The 26,539-nt window shown below is 41.1% G+C and overlaps 1 protein-coding gene across 5 annotated transcripts in view; it reads right to left on the bottom strand.

The window, feature by feature from the left end:
• Positions 1-20,061, bottom strand: part of PHKA1 (phosphorylase kinase regulatory subunit alpha 1) — a 201,289-nt gene extending 181,228 nt beyond the window's left edge. For all 5 annotated transcript variants that reach the window (XM_049873293.1, XM_049873294.1, XM_049873295.1 and 2 more), the window contains exons 1-4: positions 19,581-20,061; positions 18,157-18,315; positions 7,455-7,502; positions 4,549-4,717 (exon numbers count right to left, since the gene is read on the bottom strand). In XM_049873293.1, coding sequence (XP_049729250.1) covers positions 4,549-4,717; positions 7,455-7,502; positions 18,157-18,315; positions 19,581-19,658 — 454 coding nt within the window. In that variant the 5' untranslated portion in view covers positions 19,659-20,061. The remainder of the gene's footprint in view (positions 1-4,548; positions 4,718-7,454; positions 7,503-18,156; positions 18,316-19,580) is intronic.
• Positions 20,062-26,539: the final 6,478 nt, after the last annotated feature.

The following is a 26,539-nucleotide window of genomic DNA, read 5'->3' as shown; positions in this document are numbered from 1 at the left end:
CTTTTAAAGAAGTTGAGAGAAGAAAGGAGAGCAATCACATATTTATAGAGTTTGTTATAGTAACCCTCTCATTTACTCTTTCTGGTTCTCCTCATTTGTTCCTTTGGATTCAATTTACCATCTGGTATCATTTATTTACTTCAGTATAACTTTGCACCCATCTACTTCCTTTGTGCTTCCTTTGTGCTATTATTGTCAAATACATTATGTTTTTATATGCTATAAGCCATCAATACAATTATAAAAATACTGTTTTATACAATTGATTTTTAGATCATTTAAGAGAAGAAATATGCAATTATACTGTTTCTTATATTTACTTTTACTGGTAGTCTGGCTTTTTGGATGGATTTGAGGTACTGCCTGGGGCCACCTACTTTCAGTCTGAAGAACTTCTTTTAAGTATTTCTTCCAAGGCAAGTCTGCTAGCAACAAATCTTCTCAGTTTTTTTGCCTTTGCTTCATTTTTGAAAGATAGTTTTGCTGGATATAAGATTCCTGGTTGACAGTTTTCTTTAGCCCTCTGAATGTGTTTTCTTGCTGCCTTCTAACCTCCATTGTTTCTGATGAGAAATTAGCTGTTAATCTTATTGAGTTCCCTTGTACATGACAAACTGTTTTTCTTGTGTTGCTTCCAAGATTTTCTCTGTCTTTGGCTTTCATCAGTTTTACTATAACGTTTCTGGGTGTAGATCTCTTTGCGTTTATTCTATTTGGAGTTTGTAAAACTCCCTGGATGTGTAGATGGTTTTTACCAAATTTGGGGAGTTTTCAGCCATTATTGTAGGACCTCTGGATACTGATATCTGTCGCTGGGGCTTATTTTTCTTTTTCTTCTATTTGTTTAGTGACTTGGCTGGATTATTTCAGTGAACTCTATTTACTGTGCAGTGTGCAGGCTGTGATATCATTCCTTAGAAGGTGCAGCCTTGGGTATGCATGCCGTCACCCTGGGAGGACAGTGGTTTTGTCAGGGACCTCTTGGACTCCTTCTCTCTCTGTTGTCTGCCTCTGTTGGTAATATATACGGCTATTAAAACCAAAAACCACACCTGCTTGCCATTGAGTCGACTCTGACTCACAGCAACCCTATAGGACAGAGTAGAACTGCCCCATAGGGTTTCCAAGGAGTGGCTGCTGGATTTGAACTGCCGACCTTTTGGTTAGCAGCCATAGCTCTTAACCACTGCGCCATCAGGGCTTCATATACAGCTGTTAGACTCCAATAATGGCCAGCAGATTATTGTTTTCAACAGTCTCCTGGAGCATAAGTTGTTCTACATTCTGATCCAATTAAATTTGGGCCCCTTTTCAATCTTTGAAGCTTATTCCAACCCCAAGAAGGATCTTCTTAGCTATCTCTTGCCTTGGTTCTCTCTGTTAAACTTCTAGCTGGTCTACCATTTAGTTTGTTGCTCTTACGTTACTCTTATGGAACTATGAGCCTCCTCTTAATTCTTTACAACCAAAATCTCCACTGTTTTTGAGTACCATTAGGCTTGAACTTCTATACACTCTGCTCCAAATGAATTCAGTTCCCTTGGGAAGAGCTATGGATCTCTCTGTTCTTACAGCCTCCCTTTCCCCTGGGCAAACCTCTGTACCAGTGCTCCAAAGCTGGGGGTAGGAACATTGGCCCACTTCTCTCAGAGGGACACTTCTGCTTTAAAAGCAGGATGCTGACCAGGGGTGGTAGTCTCTGGTCTTTTTAGCTTGCTTCTCCTGATGTGGAACCTCTGTTCTACTAGTGAGCTGGGCTGACTACTAGTCAGCCTGTCCTTACTGAGCTAAAGTTTCCACTCTCTGCGTGGGTCTGGGTGAAAGGAGACCAGACTTCTCCGTTGCTCTTACCTGGACTATAATTTCTGTAACACAGAGCTGGGGAAGATGAGAAATGCTGGCAGCCTGTTCCTCCTGGGGAGATACCACAGTCTTAGATTGGCAGCTAGGAGAGGGATTGGGTTGGGGCTCAAATGCCACACTCTCTTTCTGCCTTCACCAAGATTTAGATTTCCTTGAATAAATGTTTCTCCACTTACTGTATGTATGCCTTTAAAAGAATTTCCAGTGGCTTTAAATGGTTTGCTGTTATTCATAATTTCCACCATTTAAGGTTGTTTTGCTGGGAAGAGGGTTCACGGAGCTTCTCATGCCACCATCCTGGAATGCTGGTCACCTTCTGTCTAAGCCCCTCTTTTAACAAAGGTTGAAATTTTTAAGAACTCAGAAACGTACAGATCATTACTAAATCTTCCATTACTATCTTTCATACTCTACCTATCGATTATCTCTCACATCTGTCCTGTCCATTCTCAAGGCGACTGACTTATATAAATTCTGCATAATTTCTTGCCTGAAGTATTTTACTAACCTCCTAACCAGTCCTCCATATTAACTTTCTCTCTCATCCAATCTATCCTCCAGCTACTGCAGTGAATCAGCGGCTCTACTGACTACAGACTAAACTCCAAACTCCTTACAGCCTCCTTTACATTCCACATTAATGTAAAATACTACACGTGCTTTAAAAAACTAGCTCCAACTTCCTACCTTCATCTTTTGCCATCTTTTCAGATGTATCCTACACTCTAACCATAGAAGACACCTAGCCTTAATGTTAGGTGTTGAATGCTGTCTCCCAAAAATATGTGTTTTAAATCCTAACTTCTATGCCTGTGGTTATAATCCCATTTTGGAATGGGGTGTCTTTGTTATGCTAATGAGGCAGGGTTAGTGCAGGGTGTAGCTTGAGTCAATCTCTTTCAAGATATAAAAGAGATTAAACATGCAAGCAGAGCAGAGACGGGGGAAGAGAGATGCCAAGAACATGAAAACTGCCCAGGAGCAGAAGCTCAAAAGAGACAAGGACATTCCTCCAGAGCCAAAAGAGACAGAAAGCCTTCCCCTAGAGTTGATGCCCTGAACTTGTACTTCTAGACTCCTACACTGTGAGAAAATAAATTTCTGTTTGTTAAAGCCATCCACTTGTGGTATTGCTGTTTGTTAAAGCCATTTACTTGCAGCACAGAAGCACTAGGTAACTAAAGACACTTACCTTGATGCCCAGTAACTTTCAAACTTCTGTGCTGTATTCATGCTATTCCCTTCCCTTCTTTGACTTGTGAATTTCTACTCATTCCTCAAAGTTCTGCTCAAATAATACCTACTTATTTGCCTTTATATTCCATGCACCTATAAAAGTCAGTTGACTGAGTTGAAAATCAAACATTAAGTCAGAAATCAATAAACATTTGTTGAATGAAAGAACATGTCTCTTCTAAGTCTCCTTATTTCTGCTTCCATTCTGGGCTCAAAAAAATGGATATTTAGACACTGCTTGCTCTATAGAAAACACTCCAGAGTGGTATTAAAATAATATTAGAAATGGAGTTATAGCTGTCACTCTATTTAAATAAATAAAACCTAAAATGCATATTTATTCAAGGAGGAAACTTCACCCCCCAAAAGAAGAGAGTATATGGGAAACCAGTTCCTAATTTTGAGAAAAGGTTAGCAGCCTCTGGTCTGTGTGTTCTACAGGAAGAAAAGGAAGACTTTATCACTGAATATTTGTTTCTGCAAGAACAGGAGAACAACATTCTGGGAAAATTCTCACCCTGAATACCTTTAGTACCAAGGATCTCTGTAACCAGACAGGAAGATAAAGAAATGGAAATATCAAACTGTATTATTAGGAAAAGCACACTTACATACTCAGGATGATCTGGGAAAGGTCCCATTTCATTTGCAAACTGGGTACAGTAAGATTCACTGTCTCCCCAGTTTAGAAAAAATAAAAGGGAACTGGGTTGTTTCCTACATTTTCCTTTTTCAGATAAAGCATCTAAAGCTAATTATAAAACCATCTGTATTATGCAATAGTAAAAAATAAATATTTGATTTCTAATTCCTAAGCTAATTAGCTTAACATAATCCACATTACTATAGACAGATGTCTTGTTTATAATACATTTATAAGAGAGTACGATAAAAGTAGGTGGTTACATTTATATTTATACTAACCGCAGATTTGTCAATGCACAGTATGAGAACAAGCAACAAATCCTACGCCTTCTTTTTCCATCTCATAGTATCTAAGGATTAATGAAAACCAAAAAAACAAACCCAGTGCCATCGAGTCGATTCTGACTCATAGCGACCCTATAGAACAGAGTAGAACTGCCCCATAGAGTTTCCAAAGAGCGACTGGCAGATTCGAACTGTAGCACTTAACCACTAGGGTTTCCAAGGATTAATAAAAGGACAAAATACCCATCTAAACAAAATCTACCCTAGACTCCCTGTTTCTCAATTTAAGAGAATATTAATCAGTACCCCAGCCTTGTTCCTCAATATAAAAGAATATTAACTAGACCTCAAAGAGTTTTTTCTCACTCTGTACAAAATTAACAAAATGTTATATTTCCATGGTTTCCATTTCTGAGCTATGTAAACATGTCTTCTGTTCAATACCGTTGGAGAAGTCATGTGTACCTGACCAATTGCTCCACACTGTGGGAGCTTCCATTACTTCTCTCTTGGACTGACCTGAAGCAGTCATTTGTGCTAAAAAGAGCAGGTACACAGAAGTAGCATCCAATTGCAGGTGTCCCCATTGGTCATCACCCACTACTGTGGCACAGGTCTTGGTGTTGTACTTGGCATGGAGGCTATCCTTGGTGCTCTGACTATACTTGAAGGATTCTACTTTATCCACCTGAAAAAAACAAAAAAAAACAGTAAAAGAATGATACGCTGAAAAATCAACCCATGCGTCGCACTTCTTTAATACTCTCGCAAATACTACTGCATTCTTTCTTTAGGCAATTGTGAATATTTAAAATGCATTTTCACTTCTTTTTCCTACAATAATGCTGTTGGGAAAGTCTTTTTTTTTTAATTTAATTAGAAAGTAATACCAGTCAAAACTACCTCTTTCCTATTCCTTGCCTCTCTTTCACTCTTCAGATGATTGTTTTGCCACAGGGTAGATATATAAAGTCCCTGAGTGGTGCAAACGGTTAACGTGCTAGGCTGGTTAGAGTCTACTTAGAGGCGCCTTGGAAGAAAGGCCTGGTGATTTACTTCCAAAAACTCATTGAAAACTCTACAGAGCACAATTCTACTAGGACACAAATGGGATCACCATGAGTCAGAATTGACTCAATTGCAATTGGTTGGTTACATATAAACTGAGATTCAGAGTGGCTGAATGAGAAAAGCTTAGTAAGAGATAACTGAGTGTGAAAAACAGACATTTGTTCCTGAAATAGAGGTAGGATTTTGAGGTAAATCAGATCAAGAGAGTATATTTTGGAAAACTAATAAAAGGAACTAGTGATAGAGAAAAGGCATGACAGAAAGCTGAACCATTGGGCAAGGGCAAATGAAAGACCTTAATTTCTGAAACTTAGATTTGATTATATGTGCATCTGATATACAGTAGCGTGAAATAAAATTAAAAACATTTTACGTTTATTTCAAAGAGTTATTTTTTTTTTACCCGCCTAACCCAAACCCGAAAAACTATTAACTTGGGTTTTTTATGTGTTTGTTTTTTACCAGGAACTGCTAACTACTCTGCAGCATAGCCAATTTACCTTTTCTGGCTCAAAAAGTGTAGTCAATAACAAACCCATGTTCTTGTGATTTCATGAAAAAGACTGTGTGTGCCAGCAATTTTAATTTCAAGAGGTCTCATAGGTACAAATGTGCAAGGGGACAACTTTTGCTGTTACTTTTTAAAGCTAAATCAATAACCTATAAGTACTTTGTCATCAAGGAAATTTTAATTAATTAAGCAAAAAGTTAGACCTAAAGATTTGTACAACTTAATGCATCCCCTTCTCAGGCCAGTGACCACCTAGTAAACCAGATGCCAGCTGAGCTGAGTAAAGGGGAGGGCATGGCTCAATCAATCATGTTAAGATTAGCCAATGGTTGATCTTCTATCCTAGTCCCTCCTCTTCTCTTTAAAAGCTTCATTGTAACTAGCCTACATTGAGTAATTTTTTTTTAGAATCAGAATGATCTCCCTATATGCTACAGAATAACTGAATAACCCCTATGCTTTAATTTCTTTGTGCTTACCTTTAACAGCAGTAATTACTGTATCTTTAAATATGGTTTATGAAATTAGTGATTTTTAAACCTATTTGGTAAGTTTAATGCAATCTAATATCCCAAAAAGGGGGAGGGGGTTGAAAATGAAAGTGAAATAGCCCAATAGCAAGAGTACTGATAAAGAAGTTCAGAAGCCTGGAATTGATTTCCTTCTACTTTAGACTTATGTGCCCATAGATGGTAACTTTATCAATCTGGCCCTCGATTTCTCCTAATAAAATAAAATCTTGATCTCAAGAAAATACAGCTCAGAATCAATGTGTGCAACACACTTTAAAGTCCCCTAGGGGGGAAAAACACACTTTTGTATGAAAATATCATAAACTCAAAAAATAAATGATAGACTGCTAAAAATATCTGTAATACATATGAAAAAGATTCATATCCATAATATACAAGAACTCCTTATAATAGATAGGAGACAACCCAAAAGAAAAACAGGTAAATATGTAACAGGCAATTCACAGAAGATGAAATGCAAATTTGCAATTTACAACTAAAAGGATGCTCAACTTCACTCAAGGTCAGGAAAAAGCAAATTGCTGCAAGGAGATACAAGTCCATGATCCTAAAATTTAAAGCACTTTGAAAAGAGTTTTTCCCCCTGAACTTTGCACCAAAATTCATTTGTAGGCAAACTGTGATTCAACTTTACAGGGGACTATTTTTTTTTTTTATAGTCTGTATTTACTCCACTGGAGCCCCTGGGTGTCCTAAACACTTAAGTGCTCCACCACTAACCAAAAGGTTGACGGTTCAAAACCACCCAGAGGCCCTCGGAAGACAGGCCTGAGATATGCTTCTGAAAGGCCACAACCTTGAAAACCCTATGGAGCAGTTCTACTCTGCACACGTGGGGTCGCCATAAGTGGGAATCAACTCCATGGCAACTAATGACATTTATGCCTGTTTCCCTACAGAGATATTAATTTTTTGATTACAGAGTGCTGTCCTGGGCTCACTGGGGCATAAGATAATACATGGCATATGGCACTGTGCTACCTTTTTAAAATCTTAAAAATTCTGAATTCTAAAGTTTTTCTGGCCCTAAGGGTTTCAGGCAAGGACTTATAGACTTGTACGATCTTTGCCCCAATACACATGATTGCATGTACAGTAATGATGAGGCATGTTAAAAAATCATGTAGAGAAAAAAAAGACTAGAAACATTTCAATGGGTGCCATTTTCCCCCTTGACTTTCCAAATTTTCTAAAATTAGTGTGTACTATTTGTGAAATTTAAAAAATAAAAGCTGTAAACATTCTCTAAGGGGTAGAGATCGTATTTTACAATATGCTTTTATTAGCAAGGAAGCCATCAACCGTCATACCTGTCTGATCATGCAGTGCAGCAGTCCCCTCATCAGCTTCACTACACTCTGCAGAAATAAACGGAAACGAGACGGTTATAAACATCCCTAGATGCAGGAACACTTACTCAGCAACTGCAGTTGGTACGTGACCTTTCGAGAACAAGTAACCCTATCCTGGGTTCCTATTTACATGGCATTTACTTTATAGGTACACAGAAGAGCAGATTGCAGCTAAAAGTGGGAATCTAAACCTGCAGTTTGTGACTCCTTCAAGTTAAAAAGAAAAACACCAAGCTCCAACAGGTTTCTGTAAAAATAAGCCAACCATTCTATAAGAGGACATTTCTCCTGGGAAAAAGAGCAAGTCAGCTCAAAAATCATACGGCTATAAGAGTATTCTAAACCATACCCTATGACCTAGAAAGGCTTCACTATGACATCACTTTTATTTTTTCTAAGCCAGCCAAGACTTACCTTTAAGAGGTCACAGAAATAATCAGACATTTTACCTAAAGAGTAAATTGAACTTCAATTCAGAATAGGTATAAAAGGGAATTGTTAGTGTGACTCGACTCCTTCTCCCATGGGGAAAAAAAGTTACAAACTTAAGTCTCAAAACAACAACAACAACAAAAACCTGTTGCCTCTGAGTTGATTCCGATTCTTAGCGACCCTATAGGAGAGAAATAGAACTAGGGTTTCCAAGGACCGGCTGGTGGATTCGAACTGCCAACCTTTGAGTTAGCAGCCAAGCTCTTAACCACTCGCCACCAGAGCTCCATTCCTCTCACTAGAGCCTGATAATTTCTAAAGCAGTTTGTTTTCCAATCATAACACCCCAAAATTCTGATAACCAACTATATTCTACACAACACTAGAAGGACCGTCAACAATGGCATGGGTAGCCAATATGTTTTGGAAGAACACAGTGCCAAATAGCTTCTCCATTTCTCTTAGAAGCTTTCTGTTTCACAGCCCAGAAGAAATACAGCTAGGTTACTTCAGGGAATGCTGGCTCAGAGGTAGCTTCAGGACACCTCTGAAAACTAATCTACTTGGGAGTCACATCATTCTATTATTCCTTCAAAACACATTCAAAGTTGAACCCTACAAGCAATAGTCATGAAAAGACTAAGTGCCTGTTAAATTATGCTCCAACTCTTTTTTTAATTTTTAAAAACTTTTTATTATAGAAAACTTCCAAACCCATACAAAAGTACAGCATACAGTACAATGAATCCTAATACACTCATTACCCGGTTCGATTATCAACTTATGGCCAATCTTGTTTCATCTATATTTCTGGAAACCTATTACCCCTTCCCCTAATTCTTTTGAAGCAAATTCAAGGCATTACAGTGGTTCTCAAACTTTAGCACGGGTCAGAATTATCTGGAAAACCAAAAAACCAAACCCGTTGCTGTCAAATCGATTCCGACTCAAAGTGTCTCTATAGGACAGAGTAGAACTGCCCCATAGGGTTTCCAAGGAGCTGCTGCTATTTTGGTTAGCAGCTGACCAATTAATCACTGTACCACCAGGGCTCCGAATCATCTTGAGGGCTTGTTAAAACACAGATTACTGAGCTCCACCCTCGGAGTCTAATTCAGTAAATCTGGGATGGGACCAAGAATTTGCCTTTCTCATAAGTTCCCAGGTGATACTGATGCTCCGGGTCTGGGGACCACACTTTTAGAATCACTGTACTATTTCATCTGTACATATTTCAGGAGCCCTGGTGCAGCAGTGGCTAAGAGTTCAGCTGCTAACCAAAGGCCAGCAGTTCGAATCCACCAGCCGTTCCTTGGAAATCCTATGGAATAGTTCTACTCTGTCCTATAGGGTCACTCATGAGTCAGAATCGACTTGACAGCAACAGGTTTGGTTTTGGTTTGTACATATTTCAGTAAATACCTCTAAAAAGAAGGACACACCTATTTAAACATAATCACAACTTAACCACAATGCACAACAGCAATAAAAATTCTTTAATATCATATTTTCCCAATTGTCTTCTAAGTGGTTTTATTTTTTTTTAATTTTACTTATTTTGTTGTTGAGAATATACACAGCAAAACATACACCAATTCAACAGTTTCTATGTGTAACATTTAGTGACACTGATTACATTCTTTGAGTTGTGCAACCACCCTCATCCTCCTCTTCTGAGTTGTTTCTCGCCATTAGCATAAATTCACTGCCCCCTAAGGTTTCTAACATTTCAAGTTGCTATGTCAATTTGATCCTAGATAGTTCTAAAAAAAGCTAACGCTCAAGTCACATTTTTTTTACTAGTTAAGCTATTGTTTGGTTTTAAGAAGACTTCAGGGGATATTTTTGGTTTAAGGTTAAAGATTATCTCAAGGCAATAGTTTCAGGGGGTCATCCAACCATCATGGCTACAGGAAGTGTGGAGTCCATGAGAATTTGAAATTCTGTTCTTCATTTTCCCCCTTTGATCAGGATTCTTCTGAGAATTTACAGTTCTAACAACTTCCCATGTGATGCTAATACTGCTGGTTAGGGATCAATCCTGAGAACCACTAGTAGGGCAGTGGGTCTCAAAATTAATTATACATAAGAATCACCTGGGGGATCTTGTTAAACTGTAGTTTCTGATTCAGCATATCTGGGGTGGAAACACAAATTCTCAGCAGGGGCTCAAACCAGAATGAACCAGTTTGAAGCCTTGATCAAAATGCTCAGTAATGGTAGTTAGGCCCCATCCAATTCTTCAGGTCTCATGGCAAGGAGGCATTTTTCACGGAGGCAATTAGCCACACATTCCATATCTTCCTTCTATTCCTGCTGCTCCTTCTTCTGTTGCTCCAGGTGAAAACACTAATTGTTGTGCGCTGGATGGCCACCTGCAAGCTTTTAAGACTCCAGACACTACCCAATGAATTAGGAGTAGAACAGAAGTACTAAACATGTTATTAGGTCAATTTGAGATGCCCCATAAAACCATGACTCCAAACATCCAAACCAAGAAACCAAATCCCAGGAGGTTTCTGGTTGTACCATAAGCAGCCTCAGCAGTTACTTCTTTTTTTGGTTGTTGTTGTAAATACATCTATTGCACAACTTTTGAATTTGTTTTTGCGTATAGTGTAAGGCACGGCCCGTTTAATTTTTATACCCTTTACCTTAGCTGTCCTAGTGGGAATGAAATGGTGTCTCATTGTGGTTTTGATTTGCATCTCTCTGATAGCTAATGATGCTGGGCATCTTTTCATGTGTTTGGTGGCCATTCGAATGTCCTCTTTGGGGAAATGTCTATTTGAATCTTTTGCCCATTTTATGACTGAGTTGTCTTTTTGTTGTTGTCAAAGTTGCACAGATATTTTGGTTATTAGATTCTTATTGGATATATGGTTTCCAAAGATATTATCCCATTTGGTAGCTTGTCTTTTCACTTTTTTGGCAAAGTCTTTTGATGAACAAAAGTTTTTAGTTTTTATGCGGTCTCATTTATTTTTTTCTTTTGCTGTTTGTGCTTTTGTTATTATGTTAGATAATCCATTGTTAAAAGCTAGGCTTGACAGCGTTGCCCCTGCTTCTTCTAAGAATTTTATGGTTTATTTTGCATATTTAGGTCCTTAATCCATTTTGAATTTGTTTCTGTGTATGGTGTGAGGCATGGCTCCTATTTCATTTTTATTCTCCAATTCTTTATGAAGCCTTTTATTGAAGAAAAATAAAAATTGATTCCTTGGGAGAATTCCCTTTCTTAAGTAATTTCTATTCATAAATGGTCCCCTTCCCTTACAGATTAAAGGAACCCAAACCCACTGCCATCGAGTCCATTCTGACTCATAGTGACCCTACAGGACAGAGTAGAGCTGTCCCATAGAGTTCCCAAGGAGAACCTGGTGGATTCGAACTGCCAACCTTCTGATTAGCAGCCATCATACTTAACCACTACACCACTAGGGTTTCCACAGATTAAAGGAAGAAATATAAAAAAGAGAAGGAACAGGCAGTGCCTGAGTTCATCACTTTTAAAGAATGAAGCATTTATCATAAAGTAATGAAATTGACTGTAACCCCTACAAGAAATCTCTAATCTTCCCTAGTGAAAGAGACCATCCCTTTAATATACCCTGTTACATAAAGCACTTAAAATTCTCCACTCCATGGGAAGACTTCTTCAATTCTGAATTGCCTTCTACATATCACCACAAACTCACAAGTATTTTTCTTTTAATCAGATCCTTTATTTTACAACATTCAGTGAATTAGATTGGGAAGCAGAGGCAGGGGTTTGGACAGGGTCTTTTCACTATATCAGTGGCCCAAAGGATCTCTCTCTCTTTAAGCATACTGAGGGCCTATGATCAGCCAGCATGGGACTCAACTTTTACACTATTTTGTTAAGAAGCTTGCACCCTGGATTCATTTCATTGGCTTTTTTGTTGTTCCACTACCTAATCACTTTTCTCTCCTGCCCACCCATCAACCCTCTTTACTATCCAGGCCCCCATACTCCCACTTATATTTTCTTTAAAGCCTGAGGAATCACAGACCCAGTAGAGGATCCTGATTGCCATCCACTTTTGTCCTCCTGGAATGGCAATTACCAGCCATTTCTGTACCCAAGTTTTAACTTCCCAGTCAGGAAGCGTGAGGAATTAGGAATGATGGGAGCTACCTGTACTCTGTATTCTCCCAAACTGGCTGTTTTCTGATTCAGGCGCAGTAGTTGACATTAATTATATATGAGCACTCATACATCAGAACATAAATGTTAGGTTATTAAGAAATTGTTAGAGGAGTAATGAGGACACCGACCTAGCTAAAACTGGGGGTATAATGGAGGGTAGCAGTGTGACAGAATATTGAAAAGTAGGTTAGGACTGAACTCTAGAGAGCCTTGATAATCAAACCAAAATGTCTAGACTTGTACGGAAATGAGAGCTATAGAAAGATTATTGAGGACAGAAATGACATAATTTAAGTGTGAAACCACTTAACAACTGTGTGAGGTGATAAGGGTTTAGACTAGTGTTGAGGCAGAAAGAAACTGAAAGGAGGGGACAGATTCAAATTATACAAGTCAACAGACCTTGGAACCTTGCGAATGTACAGAAAGGCAAGGACAAATCTAAAATCACTCTAAGGGTGGCAGTTTTCAAACACAGTTTTATAGAACACTAGTCCAAGAAATTCTGGAGAGGCTGTAAAATTCACCCCCATATTAGATTAAAAATGCTTGTAGCCCTAAACTTAGCTGACCTAGTATTCCATGGAACACACCATGGGAAATGCTCCAATTAACGTTGCCTGGGTGATTGGTAGAACAGGGACACCAATAAAGAAAAAGGAATGTTTGGTGAGTTGCTGTTGCTTCGTAGTTTAGTTTGTTTTTAGTTGGGAAGGGGGGTTATAGACATATTGACTTTGAGGAGCCACAGGATATGTAGGTGCAAATGATCAGCAGACAAATGGAAACCAGGGTTAAAGATGAAGATTTGGATGTCATTCTCATAAAGAAAATAGTTATAAGTCATGAGGAAATATGAGAGACTACCTAAAGAAAACAAAACCGAAGAAGTAAAATTGGAGGCAATCAAATAGATATCTCTATGTGTGTGCCTATTTATTTTTTATGGGTATAATTCTGTATCTATGTGACTAACAGAGGAGATAAGGCATTTGTAAAAACATTTATGTGTATAATTCTATTCTCTATCTAGGATGTGACAATCACCTAAACCCTTTTCATTCAGAATTCTCTTCAACTTTCTGACACTATTTCTCACAAAAGGGAAACCAAGGTAAGAGTTGGAAGAAAGCGTAGAAATGATTAACAATCAATGTTTTGGAAAAAAATCCACATAGTACTTGACGTGTTCTTATATAGGGGGGAAATATGGATTACTCTGTGCATTTAATCTATGTCCATTTATTAGCTACGTATCAGTGGTTATTAACCCTGGCCACACATTAGAATCACCTGGGTACTTAAAAAAAAAATACTGATGCCTCCAGACTCTACTTCCAGAGGCTAGTCTAGGGCGGAGTCCAGTAAGGGTATTTCTTAAAAGCTTCTCAAATTATTCCAGTGTTTGGCCAGAGTTGAGAACCACTCATCTAGATTAGGAGTCAGCAAACTGCAACTCTCTGGAACAATCTAGGCCACCATCTGTTTTTGCAAAGAAAGTTTTATTGGAACATAGCCACACCCATTTGTTTATGTATTGTCTCTGGCAGCTTTTGCACAACCACAAAGCACAGTCATTACAGCAGAGGCCACACATGGCCCACAAGGCTGAAAATATTTACTATCTGGACCTTTACAGAGGCAGTTTTGCCAATCCTTGGTCTAGATTAATTCAGAGTCACATTTGAGAAAAAAAAAAAATGAGACCTAATAATAAAATCTGTTTTAATCCATAATGCAAGTTCATACAGATCTGAGAATTCTCACAGAAACAATTTCTTGAAATGTTTCTTTTTAAAAGATGTTTCCTATTGCCATACTGTTTTTGAGATATTTCAAACTTATTATTGGGGTGGTATGAAATGTATTTTTATGTTATGTGAAAAATTATTTAATGTTACATTAAAATTTTAGAATGGGCCATTCAATGCTCCCCTATCCCCCCTCCCCCACCATTAAATTCTTTCTACCAGGGTCACATAAGGAAAAATGTCAACTTTGCAGAATGATTGCTATTGTTGTCATTAGGTGCCATCGAGTCGGTTCCAACTCATAGGGACCCTATGTACAGCAAAACGAAACACTGCCTGGTGCTGCGCCATGCCCACAATCGTTGTTATGCTTGAGCCCATTGCTGCAGCCACTGTGTCAATCCATCTCATTGAGGGCCTTCCTCTTTTCTGTTGACTGTGTACTTTACCAGGCATGATGTCCTTCTCCAGGGACTGATCCCTCCTGATAACAGGTCCAAAGTATGTGAGACGTAGTCTTGCCATCCTTGCTTCTAAGGATAATTCTGGCTGTACTTCTTTCAAGACGAATTTGTTCGTTCTTCTGGCAGTCCATGGTATATTCAATAGTCTTTGCCAACACTACAACTCAGAGGCATAAATTATTCTTGGGTCTTCCTTATCCATTGTCCAGCTTTTGCAAGCATATGAGGCAACTGAAAATATCACGGCTTGGGTCAGGCACACCTTAGTCCTCAAAGTGGTATCTTTGCTTTTCAACACTTTAAAGAGGTCTTTTGCAGCAGATTTGCCCAATGCAATATGTCACTTGATTTCCTGACTTCTGCTTTAAGGGCATTGATTGTTGATTCAAGTAAAATGAAATCCTTGACAACTTCAGTCTTTTCCCATTTATCATGATGTTGCTTATTGGTCCAGTTGTGAGGATTTTTATTTTCTTTATGTTGAGGTGCAATCTATACTGAAGGCTGTGGTCTTTGATCTTCGTCAGTAAGTGCTTCAAGTCTTCTTTGCTTTCAGCAAGCAAGGTTGGGTCATCTGCACAACGCAGGTTGTTAATGAGTCTTCCATCAATCCTGATGCCCCGTTCTTCTTCATATAGTCCAGCTTCTTGGATTATTTGCTCAGCATACAGATTGAACAGGTATGGTGAAAGAATACAACTCTGACGCGCACCTTTCCTGAGTTTAAACCAATCAGTATCCCCTTGTTCTGTCTGAACAACTGCCTCTTGAGCTATGTACAGGTTCCTCATGAGCACAATTAAGTGTTCTGGAATTCCCACTCTATGCAATGTTATCCATAATTTATTATGATCCACACAGTCGAATGCCTTTGCATAGTCAGTAAGCCACAGGTAAACATCTTTCTGGTATTCTCTGCTTTCAGCCAAGATCCATCTGACATTAGCAATGATATCCCTGGTTCCACGTCCTCTTCTGAAACCGACCTGAATTTCTGGCAGTTCCCTGTTGATATACTGCTGCAGCCACTTTTGAATGATCTTCAGCAAAGTTTTGTTTGCAGGTGATATTAATGATATTGTTCGATAATTTATGCATTTGGTTAGATCACCTAACTTGGGAATAGGCATAAATATGAATCTCTTCCAGTCGGTTGGCCAGGTGGCTGTCTTTCAAATTTCTTGGCATAGAAGAGTGAGCACTTTCAGCTCTATATCTGTTTGTTGAAACATCTCAATTGATATTACATCAATTCCTGGAGTCCTGTTTTTTGCCAATGCCTTCAGTATACCTTGGACTTCTTCCTTCAATACCATTGGTTCCTGATCATATGCTACCTCCTGAAATGGTTGAACGTTGACCAATTCTTTTGGTACAATGACTATGTATGTTCCTTCCAGCTTCTTTCGATGCTTCCTGCATCGTTTAATATTTTCCCCATAGAATCCCTCACTATTGCAAGTCAAGGCTTGAGTTTTTTCTTCAGTTTTTTTCAGCTTGAGAAACGCTGAGCGTGTTCTTCCCTTTTCTATCTCCAGCTTTTTACACTTCTCATTATAACACTTTACTGTGTCTTCTCAAGCCATGCTTTGAAAGTCTTCTGCTCAGTTCCTTTTGGTTTAGCTACTTGACATTCAAGAGCAAGTTTCAAAGTCTCTTCTGATATCCATTTTGGTCTTTTCTTTCTTTCCTTTTAAATTATCTCTTGCTTTCTTCATGGATGATGTCCTTGATGTCATTCCACAACTCATCCGGTCTTTGGTCATTAGTGTTTAATGCGTCAAATCTATTCTTGAGATAGTCTCTAGATTCAGGTGCATTATACTCAAGGTCATACTTTGGCTCTCATGGACTTGTTCTAACTTTCTTCGGTTTTAACTTGAACTTGCATATGAGCAATCGAAGGTCTGTTCCACACTTGGCCTCTGGCCTTATTCTGACTTATGATGTTGAGCGTTTCCATCGTCTCTTTCCACAGATGTAGTCGATTTGATTCCTGTGTATTCCACCTAGCGAGGTCCATGTGTACAGTCACCATTTATGTTGTTGAAAAAAGGTATTTGCAATGAAGACATCGTTGGTCTTGCAAAATTCTATCATGCGATCTCTGGCATCATTTCCATCACCAAGGCCATATATTCCAACTATAGATCCTTCTTCTTTGTTTCCAACTTTCACATCCCGACAACCAGTAATTATTAATCCATCCTGACAGCATGTTCAATCAATTTCAGACTGCAGAAGCTGAAAAAAATCTTCAATTTCTTCATCTCTGGCCTTAATGGTTAGTGTGTAAATTTGAGTAACAGTCGTATTAACTGGTCTTGCCTGTAGGCATATGGATATTATCCTATCAACATGATTGGTCAACAGAAAAACAACAGATTTCTCCTGATAGTATTGAAAAAAAATTGGTCAAATTGTACCAGAGGTAGAATTCCAGTTCCACTGATACTGATTTCTAGCAAAACAAATCAACCAACAAACCAAAAACTGAAATGAAAATAGCAAAACATTAACAGTAGGCTGAAGGATGGGTGGGGCAGGATTGCAGGTAATTTTTTAATGCCCCCTCTATATTTTCCAAACTTTTACAAATGGTATATATCATTTCCATAACTTAAAAGTCATAAAATATTGATATGTACTTCCTGGGCTAGACAAAAAACTCTTAACAATTTTTTTCAGTGGACCTAAGTATTTCTCAGTAATGGGTTGAAGGAATAAGAAATGCCTGCTGTTGCAAAGGACAATACAGTGAAACTTCCCTACTGCCAAAGACTGCGACTCTGCAATATGTTGGAGCCCTTGAAAATAAACAAACCTTAAACCTTGATTATAGATGAAAACTGGACCACAAATTGCATAAGTCTGAGAGGGGTTTCAGGAGAAAATGGCTGGTGTGGACAGACTCTTCCAAGTTAATGGAAAACAATTCATATATATCTTACAACTGACAGCAGAGTACCTCAACATTAAAAGTCTCATGCAGCCCAGAATACTGTTTTCTTGGTGGTTCAAGAGGGTGTAGCACCCTGTATATCTAAGCAGTTCTATAAAGGATGCTTTTTTACTGAGTAGAAGTGCTTTAAATGTTGGCTTAAAGGCATCTGCTGACTCTGACCTTATTTTGCTCTCATCTCTCTCTTCAAAACGCAACAGGCTCTGGAACAGTGGCCATAGATATAGAAAAAAATCAATCAACGAACTTTTTACTTGTGTCTTCTGAATGAGGTCTGCTGACTTGTATCAGTTAATCTCATACGAATACCATAAATCATTCTCAAAAAAGAAGTAAAATGATAGAAATCTGCCCCCTAAACATTATTCTCAATGAGAATAAATATGCCAGAGACCGCAAAATACATTCACTTAGAAAGAGGATTATAAACTTCAGGAAAGATCCCAGAATAGGATTTTCCACTGTAACTCAACAGACTACGCCCTCTCCCCCGAATCAGCAAATTTCTAGTTTCCACTGCAAAACAATTCACTACAATAATGTTTTTTGGAATGTAATTTCAGGAAGGTTACCAAAACAAATCAAACCCACTGCCATCAAGTCGATTCTGACTCAAAGCAGCCCTATAGGACAGAGTAGAACTGCCCCATAGAGTTTCCAAGGAGCACCTGGTGGATTCAAACTGCTGACTTTTTGGTTAACAGCTTTTTGGTTAACCACTACGCCACTAGGATTTCCTCAGGAAAGTTAAGGGTTGGCAAAACACAGTTCTGTTACCTCCTATAGGCTACATTTCCTTCATCCCTTCTCTGACCCCACTCCCTTCTCACCCTACCCCCTCCCACAGCTCCAGACCTCTTTGTATTTTTATTCTGAGTACCTGCTCCAGTTCGTAGGCCTTTGCCTTATCCTCATCCCGGTCTGCATTCTTCCGATAGGCCAGACCCAAACCCCACACGGCCAAGATGCTGTACACATTATCCCGGACCCAGGCATCTTTCTGATCAAAGCTGGCTGGAAGCAAGCCGGTCACTGGATTCTGCAAGGTCAAAAAAAAAAAAATGAGGGTAGGCAGGTGGCCAGGGAGTGTTAATATCAGGAAGCAGATTCTATGGATTGGGCTACTTAGAGACTTTGGTCTTTCTTCTACTTCCCCGCTCCTGAGTTTTATTGCCTCCTCTTCTGACTGAATGCAAGCAAATGCTATTTGAATAAGGCAAAGAACTAGCTGAAGCCTTGCAAGTCTGAAATGTAGGTATTATTAAAAGAAAGGCAATGTTATAACTTTCCTTTAGAAATAATGAGCTACTAACCAAAAACCAGAAGTAAACGAGTAGAGAAAATATAATTAACAGTATATACAAGATGCCTCAGACATTCACAATAGTGTACTCTTAAGATAGCTAAATGTTCCTCTACCTCTTTTTTTTCTCTGTGGTCAGGGGAAGGAGATGAAGGCCAAATGGGCTGGGGTGCTGTTTAACAAGTTTCAACCCGTCTTCCAAGCAGTGGCATCACTAGGGTTAGTGTCACCCCCCCATGCTAATTACCACAATGTTGTAGCTAAAATGCGAGAAAATTTGACAAAATCAGCGACTATAAAAACACCAGCAGCAACAAAAACAACAGTGCTGGCTTGCAGCACATGCAGACAAAACCACATGATTCAAAGTGGCACTGTAATTGGGTAATAATGACAGCTCCGACCCGCACATTAGAAGGATCAGAAAGTAAAATTAGCATAGAATTTTAGCCTTGTAGGTATATTGATACATGTAAACTGCGCTTTCTGTCCTATAGGGTCGCTAGGAGTCCGAATCGACTACTCGACGGCACTGGGTGGGACTGGGTAAACTGCGCTTAGGAAAAAAAAATTTGGGGGGTTGTTATAACCATAGGGATATTTTTATTTAAAAAAATAGATTTCTGCTGAAACAATGCACAAAAATTTTATAGACATTTTGTTGTCACCCTCTCTGACAGTGTCACCCGGTGCTGTTCGTACCCCCCCCCCCCAGCGACGCCACTGCTTCCAACTCTGCCCCAGGAACCTAGCTGTGACTTAGGGGCGGGCGAAGGAGGGGATTCAGAAGCCTAGGCACACCGGCTCCCGGCTAACGGTGTCCGGCTCTGGTTCTGTTCCTGACCCAACGCCTGCCTTTTCTTCAGGGCCCTTTATGGCCTCCCCAGCTAGGGGGCGGAAGAACCTGCTACACACACACGCTCTGGGGTTCACCTAGGCTCCTGGTCCAGACTGTCACACTCCACAACCTTGGTAATTACAGGCGACACCCCTACACCTACCTGATGGCACAGGATGGTCTGATGCACCAGCCTAGCGTAACCGTCCAGCCGGACTCCCGAGTTACTCCGGCTCCTCATCGTGCGGTGTTTCCAATTCCCTCAAAGAAAAGGCCCAGGTGCCGCCGGGGTCCTTAGTCCCTAAGGAACAAGGGTTCAGCGCAGCTCCACTCTCGCCGTGGGAAGCCCAGGAGTGGAGCCTGGGGCTGGAAGGTCCCGCGTAGTCCTCTTGGCTCCGGAGGCCTCCTGAACCCACCACACGCCAGCGCGGGCCCGAGCCACCCACCGTCTAGGCCCAGCGGCAGCGCCCCCGTCGCTCCTCTTTGCCACCCTTACGCCAGTCTGGCCTCCGCATGCGGCTCTGGCATTCTCCGCTCAACTCCTCGAGACCGCCGCGGCCCAAAGCCGGCACTTGCCGGCCGGCAACAGGTCACCCGCCGCAGCACCGCCTCCACTTCACTAGAGACGCCGCCGGGAGGCGGAGCCGACGCCCTGGGTCCTCGCGGCTGCGCGCTGGACCCCAGGGGGCTAGCCTCGCCAGGCCCCGCCCCCAGCACCTCTGCCCTCCCCGGGGCTGCTAAGTGTCACCGTAGGCAATGTGCTTTCAGAGGTTTATTTTCGAAACACTTTAAGTGACTATTTCAGTTTTCCACACTTAGAGGAGACTGTATTTTTCCATTTCTTCTGCGTGACTAGTTTCAGAAGCCTACGGCAAAGGAAAGACACCTTTGCATTCAAGGCCTAAAGAATTGAATCTCCAGGGTCGTTATTATATATTTATACTTCTGACTATACACTTAGATTAAACTCCTCACACCGACCTGAACCAAACAACAAAGAATTCCAAGGGTACTTTATTCCTTAGAAAGTGGCGAATCGGCGGACTTTCGAAGGAGGAAGCACTGGTGCGTTTTAAGGACGAGAGTGCCCCAGGCAGGGAACTTGAGCCGGAGGCAGCAGTGCCTATGAGCAGGCTTGGCAGGAGAGGACCTGGAGGAGATTGTATAACTGCTTTGGAAGGCTACTTCGTGCGCAAGTAGGTCACAAGCCTAAGGCAACAAAGACTCAGCTGAAAATAAAGGGGGAAGGGAGGCTGAAAAGAAACCTGGAGGTAACGCAGATCACTAGACTGAGAGAAATTGGCCCGCAACCGGCCAGGCATCCCGGCCTCAGTGCCTTTGCTTCCTTCATTTACTCGCCCTCCTCCCACCCCTTGTCTCTGCTTATCCAAACCGTACACGTGTTTCAAGGCTCAGTTTAAGTACTACCTGCTCTCTGAATCACCGGGTAAGGGAATTAGAGCGATTGACCCTTGAAGGCTTCCAACACAGAAAATCTGTGATTCTAAGCTTTCCCTACCCTCCTTACCCAGGCTACAGTTATTTTGCATTTTCATTTATCTTTTTATTTCTCTAAATTTTGTCTCTGCATGTAAGCTCCCTCTCCTCCATTTCCCTCACCCCGGCCAAACTTAGAATAGAGCCAGGCACCTAGGAAGTGAGCTAAATATTCTGTAATGAAGATGATGAAGGAGGAAATCCTCAAGAACTCAGATGTGGGGCTTTCAACAGCCAGTCAGTGATACAGTTAGAATTCGCAAGCAGAATGTTTCCATTGCTCTCACTAGCAATGCAAATATCATGACTGGCAAATAACAAGTCACTTCAAGGCTCAGGTGTACAGGGAGAGAAGAGGTTTTTGCAGGGAAAGCTACTCCATTTGAAGAAAAAAAAATATTTTGGAGGAAAGAGCTGTCCCAGCTCTGACATCTTCACCTCAGCCTGTAGCCTCAAAAGCCTTTTCTGAACCCTTGTCCCCTTTAAGCTACTGCCATCTCTTTCTTCACCTCACCATCATTTAAAAAAAAAAAAATTAAACATTAAAATAATAATGAAAACTTGGAAAATATAGACAAGATGGAGAGAAGGGTAAAAGCCACTCATAATTCCATCATACACAACCACCTATTAATTTTATGGGTTTTTTTTCTAGTCTTTTTATTCTTTCTGCATAAAGCTTTATACTACTCCCCCGAGTTGTTTAAAAGTTTTAATAGGTTAGGTATGCCAGAAGTGGTATTGCCAAGGAACTATCAAGAGTCCCGTTGGAGGACATTATCTTGGTGATTTCAGCCTTGGTCCAGATTGGGCCTTCAGTCTTGCAGTTCCAGAAAGTTATCTCCTTAGTGTCCCAGAGTTGTCAGACTCAGGAGGTTGATGCATGCTGATTTCCTCACAAGAGACTGGTGTATGAAAACCAGGATGCTGGCAGATAGTAAGAAATAGAACTCTGACACGGTTTATATTGGCCTGATCACCACATTACCTCCTTTTAATAACATGTTAGCCTTACTAGGTACTAGGTGCTATTTTGTTTTATACAATAACCCTATGAAGTAGTTATTATTATTTATCTCATTTTAGAGATGGAGAAACTAGGGCACACAGAGATTAAGTAACTTGCTTAAAATCATAGAGCCTGACAAGGCTATTCTGTCAGTCCCTATTGATCTCACCAACTCTCCCTTTTCTATGCCTCCATGGCTCATTGAGACATTGTTTCTTTAGATATGTAAAAATTCTCTACCAGGTTATAGTCAAGTCTTGACAGTCTAGAAGGGATTGCACTTCTTGATGGTGACTGAGGTGTGATTAATTACTTTTATGTGTGGCTTTTCTAGCCAAAGTCTTTTAACTTCCACACAGATGACTGTGTGATAGGGTAATTGTGGCCTACCAAGGGGATTGGTGAGTTTTGCCTTAAATAAGAGCCAATTCCAGAGCAGAGAGATAGAGCCCACTACCACCAAGGAAGGAGAGACCATCAGGGGAGAGCCGGCAGCAGGAGATGGCACAGTGGGCTTGCTGGCCTACGGAGAGAAAGCCTTTGGGCAGAGGCATGCCTGTGAGGACAGCTGGGGAGAGGTTGTCCTGATGGAAGAACTGTATCCTGAGTGTTCCTGAGTCTGAATTGTAACTGTTACTTCCCTAATAAACCCCATAATCATAAGTGTGGTCTGTGAGTTCTATGTGGGCATTGCAATGAATTATCAAACCCAGTAGAGAGTGCTTTGGGAGGGACAGTTGGTGTCAGAATTGGTAGAGAAATGGTTGAGAGAGGAGGCGTGTCTAACCTCCACCTCATAGGAATCAGCCTTGGGCTGTTGATCTTGGTTCCCCTTTCCCCTTGTGGAGTTGGTGGAGGTCAGACTCCTCCCCCATGCTGTTTTTACAGTGACTTTTCTCTTGTTTGATTCACTTTACATTACTTGTATAGCTTTACTCTCAGAATAAATTTCATTTCCAAGTTCCTGGAAGCATTTTATTGTTGCTCCCTTATAATACCTAAAATTTTAATCATACTGTCAAAAACCTAAGTGCTTAGAGAAACACCAAGAATTAGTGTAACAGAATATATTTCCTGTGAGTAGATATGATGCAAATCATGCTGTGTGAAAACTGAAAGTGGGTTATATAGGTCATTGTTATGTTAATTTCTCAAGAGGTAGCATCAAAGCATAGGGCAGGTTACAGAAACTGTCACTAAGGACATGCCATACCTCCTAAAACAGCCTCTAGTCAGACCCTGGAGTTTGTGCTTATGGAAGCTGGCTGTACATAGATAATTTTCCAAAAGAATCCAATGCCTAAGGCCAAATGGTCTCCACTAAGCTGCTTACTAACCTATTGTTTGTGCTGAAGGTAAATCCAGGGAAACAATTCCTTCAAGGTTCAAAAGGACACCTAAGGATGGATGGCCTGGGTGGGTCACCCCAATTCCTTGAACCCGGAAATCTAGATCCCAGGAGAATCAAAACAATCTTATCAATACTTATATTTAAAAATAAAAAATTGAAACTTCATATATTATAAGCATTTTGTATGGTTTTACATTTTGTGTTAATTTCTGTATTAAATCTTCCATCTAATAACTGTTCCACACTTTTCTTAGCTATTCTCTTATTAATTGAAAATAATTCTTTTGTGAGAGGTGGGGACAAGATGCTAGAATAGTCAGACACTTCCTGTAGTCCCTCTTAAAACAAAGACCCCCCAAAACAAGTGAATTGGTTATGTATGACAACCTAGGAGTCCTGAACATCACAGACAAAGTGGAGGAGTTGGAACGAGTGGCAGGGGAAAGAGAGAGTTCAGAAGCAGTGAGGAAGCACCAGACCTGACCTAGCTGGCACCCTGCAGGATGGACCGTTTGGCACACATTGGCTGAGGCCAGCAGTAGCACTCAGGACACGTTTTCTATGTAGGAAGAAAATGAGTGGCAGAGAGTCTGCGCAAGCCTCCAAAAAAAAAAGGGGGAAGCAGTGCTGGATCTGCAGAAGTTAAGTGTAAGTGTCTAACCTACTGCATGGGATCAAAATAACCCTTCCCCCTCTGGGAAGTGCCTCTCTTCCCCTTACCCACTGCCTCTCTGCTCTGCTCTAGTCCCAGTTAGGAAGTGTTCAGCAATTGCCACACCCCCAGACCAGAAATGGGGTCTGTCGCGCTCCTGAGCCAGTCTCCTGGCTTTGGAGAGGGAACAAATAAACAAATGAACAAACAAGAAAAAAAGAAACCTCTGGCTCCCTTAAGCCAGGAAATCAGGGCAGTCACTACCACTTTGCCTAGGCACAGGCATGAGGGATCCATGGACTTCAAATGCCTTTCATCTCTGCCTGGACCTGTGTGGGCCCTCATTAGCATAGGCCCTCATTAGCATAGTACAACAGGGTATATACCTGAAGCCTATTTTGAACTGCAACAGCTAAGGGGGAGTGGCAAATTCATGACATTTGACACCACCCTTACCATTAAGCAGGGTCCTCACCTACCCACATCAGGGGCTTGAGGACTGGTGGCTCCACCGACTCCACCTAGCCACCCACAAAAGGGGTCTGAGAATAAGTGCTGCCTCCCAGTTCTTAACACTCAACAGCATTGGGTGCCCAAAGTCTGGCTGAAAAATCCACACACCTACATGATTTAGGGGACAGGGACAAGCCTCCCACTTAGGCACTCAGTGGCAGCCATCAGCCCCCTCCCTTGCTCAGCGCATAACATAACCCCCTACTGCACCCAGATACCTGTGCCTGCTCCAATCACCCCTACGTAGCCCTGTCTGTCTAGCACCATAGGCAAGAGCCTGCACCACACACTCAGTGACCAATGACCTGGACACCTGAGCTGAATCCACACAAGAAAAGTAAGTGGAATCCTGGGCTTAATACCTAATAGCAGCTCTAACCACCTGGTAAAAGGACATGAGAGCTTCAAAGATGCCAAAAATCAAAGTAGTTTACATGCACAGCCTATTTGGGCATATCAAAACAAAATGAAACAAGGAACTAGGACACAGTAAGCAAACATAGAATAAGTAAATATAATGACTTACTGATGGCTCAGAGACAACAGTCAATACCAAATCACATAAAGAGGCAGACCATGATGGCTCAAACAAGTGACCAAAACAAAAGGATCAGGAAACCTCCCAGAGGAAGATAAGATCTTGGAATTACTGGAGGTAGAATTCAAAAGAATTAATATACAGAGATCTTCAAGAGATCAGGAAGGAGATCAGGCAAAATACAGACCAAGCCAAGGAACACACAGACAAAGCAAGAGAGGAATTTAGGAAGGCTGTTTTTTTTTATACAAGAGCAAAATGACAAATTTAACAGGCTGCTAGAATCCATAGAAAGACAGCAAATAGAAATCCAAAAGATTAACAATAAAATTTCAGAAATAGAAAACTCACTAGAAAGCCATAAGAACAGAATTGAGGCAATGGAAATCAGAGTTAGTGAGACTGAAGATAAAGCAATTGACACCAATTTATTTGAGGAAAAATCAGACAAAAGAATTTTAAAAAATGAAGGAACCAGGAGGCGGGACCAAAATGGCTGACTAGGCAGAAGCTTCTGCTGAACCCTCTTGCAAAAAAGACTCAAAAAAACAAGTGAATCGATTACATACATGACAATCTACGAACCCTGATCATCAAACACAGAACTAAGGAATCGACCCGAGTGACAGGGGAGAGAGAGACCGTGCTGAAGCAGCGGCTGGTTCCAGAGCCCAGCGCACAGCACCCCAGCCCTGAGCCCTTGGTGTGGTGCTTTGCTGCCAGTGTGGTGGGGCTGATCCTGGCTTCCTGAGACAAGGCAAGCACGGGACACAGCCCTAACACCCTGGGGCAATCTCACTGGGGACCCAGGAAGCTCACACAGGCTACATGCTGCTCTGGAATCTCAGATAAAACCGCCCTCACCACACAAGATAAATGATTTTGTCTATTCTACCTCACTACTCTCTCCTATCTATCTGATCCCTCCCCTCCCTGCCTCCAGCTGGCTTCATTAACATTCGAATTCCCTGGGCCAGAGAGAGAAGTCCTCTGCTTTTTTTTCCCCCTCTAACCCATTCTCCTGGCCTGGAAAAAGCAGCAATTAAAAATCAGAGGAAAAAATCCTTTCCTAACTTCCCCAAACTGGAAGATCAGAATGGAAACAACTCCATCCAGGCATAAGAGATCCACAGTCTTTGGCTTTCACACCTACATAGAACCAGGTGCATATTATAATGCAAAGTCAATTCTGTTAGAGGTCTGACTGTAATTGCTTCAGCTGAGCAGTGGAGAGGCTGGTTTCAGAGGTCTGATTACTGCTCTACCTATTACGCAGAGCCCTCACGGACCCACAGCAGGGAACTGAGGGCGGAGGCTCCATCTACACCACCTAGCCACCTGCAGAAGTAGTCTGAGGATAGTGGTGTCTACCTGTCTTTAGAGGTACAAGCATTGGGTGCCTAAGGTACAGCTACAGAGCCCATCCACCAGAGCACTCTAGAGAACAGAGACGTTCCTTCCTCACTGGCACTTGGGGGAAGGCTGTCAGCACCCTGCCCTCCTCAGAGCATGACCCACTGCCACTACTAGAAACCAGTGCATACAACCACCACCACTACTCC

Source organism: Elephas maximus, chromosome X, assembly GCF_024166365.1.
Source record: "Elephas maximus indicus isolate mEleMax1 chromosome X, mEleMax1 primary haplotype, whole genome shotgun sequence".
In the NCBI taxonomy this organism is placed as follows: domain Eukaryota; kingdom Metazoa; phylum Chordata; class Mammalia; order Proboscidea; family Elephantidae; genus Elephas; species Elephas maximus.
Note: the sequence above shows the minus strand (reverse complement) of the source record. Positions and strands in the feature narration are given on the sequence as shown.